The sequence below is a fragment of the Zingiber officinale genome, chromosome 8A, assembly GCF_018446385.1.
Source record: "Zingiber officinale cultivar Zhangliang chromosome 8A, Zo_v1.1, whole genome shotgun sequence".
In the NCBI taxonomy this organism is placed as follows: Eukaryota; Viridiplantae; Streptophyta; class Magnoliopsida; order Zingiberales; family Zingiberaceae; genus Zingiber; species Zingiber officinale.
Window position 1 is genome coordinate 127379715 of NC_056000.1, and position 1395 is coordinate 127381109.

Here is a 1395-nt window from a genome sequence, read left to right on the forward strand (position 1 = left end):
CAGCAATATACCCCTCATCAATAACATCCCATAATTCGTGAGACACGAATACGATCCTCATAAGCACGTTCCATAATTCAAAATCTTGACCAACAAAGATAGGGATACCTTGTTGGGAATATGTGAACGCGAGTTCTTGGTTGCTTGTAGATGCCATTGATAAATATGCGAGAGATATTTAGAACCAAAACCTTTAGCTCTGATACCACAAAATATGTTGGGTATTTCCAAAATTATGCTTTTAGTCGTTGGAATTATACTTGTTACAACAAGAAAATATTTGGAGTAAGTCTTCTTGCTTTTATGTAAAGAATTCTTGTTAAGAAAAAACTCTCCTGCCAATGGGTACAAGACTTCTCCTATTTATACTAGTCTATGCTTCAACTAGTTCTATGTACTTGCAACATACATGTATCTAAAATTAAATGAAATACATGCTTTGATTACTAGTTCATGAATCTTAGTCATGAATCTTATTTATTCTAGACATTCATGCATATGTCTTGTACATTCATTTATGGAAAAGCATTAATCTTCAATAATACGAAGTTGTGTGGGGTCTCGTTGGGCGGTTTTCACTTTTTATTATTGCTACAACCTACAACATTAAAATACGAAGTTGCTTCATGTTGGAGGGATCTGGGGAAAGCACGTGACACTGGAGATGGTCATGGGGTAGGGCCCGGGGTGGGCATATTTGAAGGAGATTACATTGCCGCTGTAAGTATTGCCGCCGTCCACGAGGAGGCAGTCATTGAAGTTGATGAGTCGGAATGTAAGTGGATCGACGGGGAGGGACGTGCTGAAATCGCCGCAAGTCAAGTGGATGTCCCCCAACAGACAGCCGTCGGGGATGTTACAGAGGTTGAGCACCACCACTTGGTACACTGGAATCCCCCGCAGCCACCCATTCAGTGTCTGATTCACTTCCATATCCCAAATGCTGCAGTCAGCTTGAACCTGCCCAAGATAAAACACTACACAAAGAGAAGAGCAAATATTAAGCCAACAAATTAGACTCAATATATATAATTTTTATGTTATTATAATTGAAAAGGATAATAATAATAATAATAAAGCAGCAACAGAAATTATATTGGTTTTAGCTGACCAAAGGCGAACAGGACCAGGAGCGTAACTGCCGGAATTGCCGTCGCGAAAAGCCGTCTAGAATCACCTTTCATTTTCCTTAGATTCTTGTTTTGCAAAAGAGATTCGTCAGAGAAGAAGGAAAAGAAGGAACTTGACTTCAATCGGAGCACGACGCGACCAAGAACGGGAAACAAAATGGTACGGCGAATCAGATATATGTAGATTAATATAGGGAAGAGGTGGTGGCTTTAACGTAATAATAAATGGAGAAGAATATCTTTAGAATACATATGTAGATTGGAA

The 1395-nt window shown here is 39.2% G+C and overlaps 1 protein-coding gene across 1 annotated transcript; it reads right to left on the bottom strand.

Moving 5' to 3' along the window:
- Nucleotides 1-624: 624 nt before the first annotated feature.
- On the bottom strand, nucleotides 625-1184 carry LOC122011234 (TPD1 protein homolog 1B-like). Its single transcript, XM_042567631.1, has 2 exons — nucleotides 1112-1184; nucleotides 625-977 (listed from the first exon to the last, which is right to left on the bottom strand). The coding sequence occupies exons 1-2, from the start codon at nucleotides 1182-1184 to the stop codon at nucleotides 625-627; spliced, it is 426 nt and encodes a 141-aa protein (XP_042423565.1).
- Between the last annotated feature and the right edge of the window lie 211 nt (nucleotides 1185-1395).

What these genes read in the sequence shown, in the direction of transcription:
- LOC122011234 (XM_042567631.1), bottom strand. Translation starts at nt 1,184, where the DNA reads ATGAAAGGTGATTCTAGACGGCTTTTCGCGACGGCAATTCCGGCAGTT. An exon ending in CCTGGTCCTGTTCGCCTTTG is followed by an intron (nt 978 to 1,111) that starts GTCAGCTAAAAC and finishes CTCTTTGTGTAG; the next exon opens with TGTTTTATCTTGGGCAGGTT.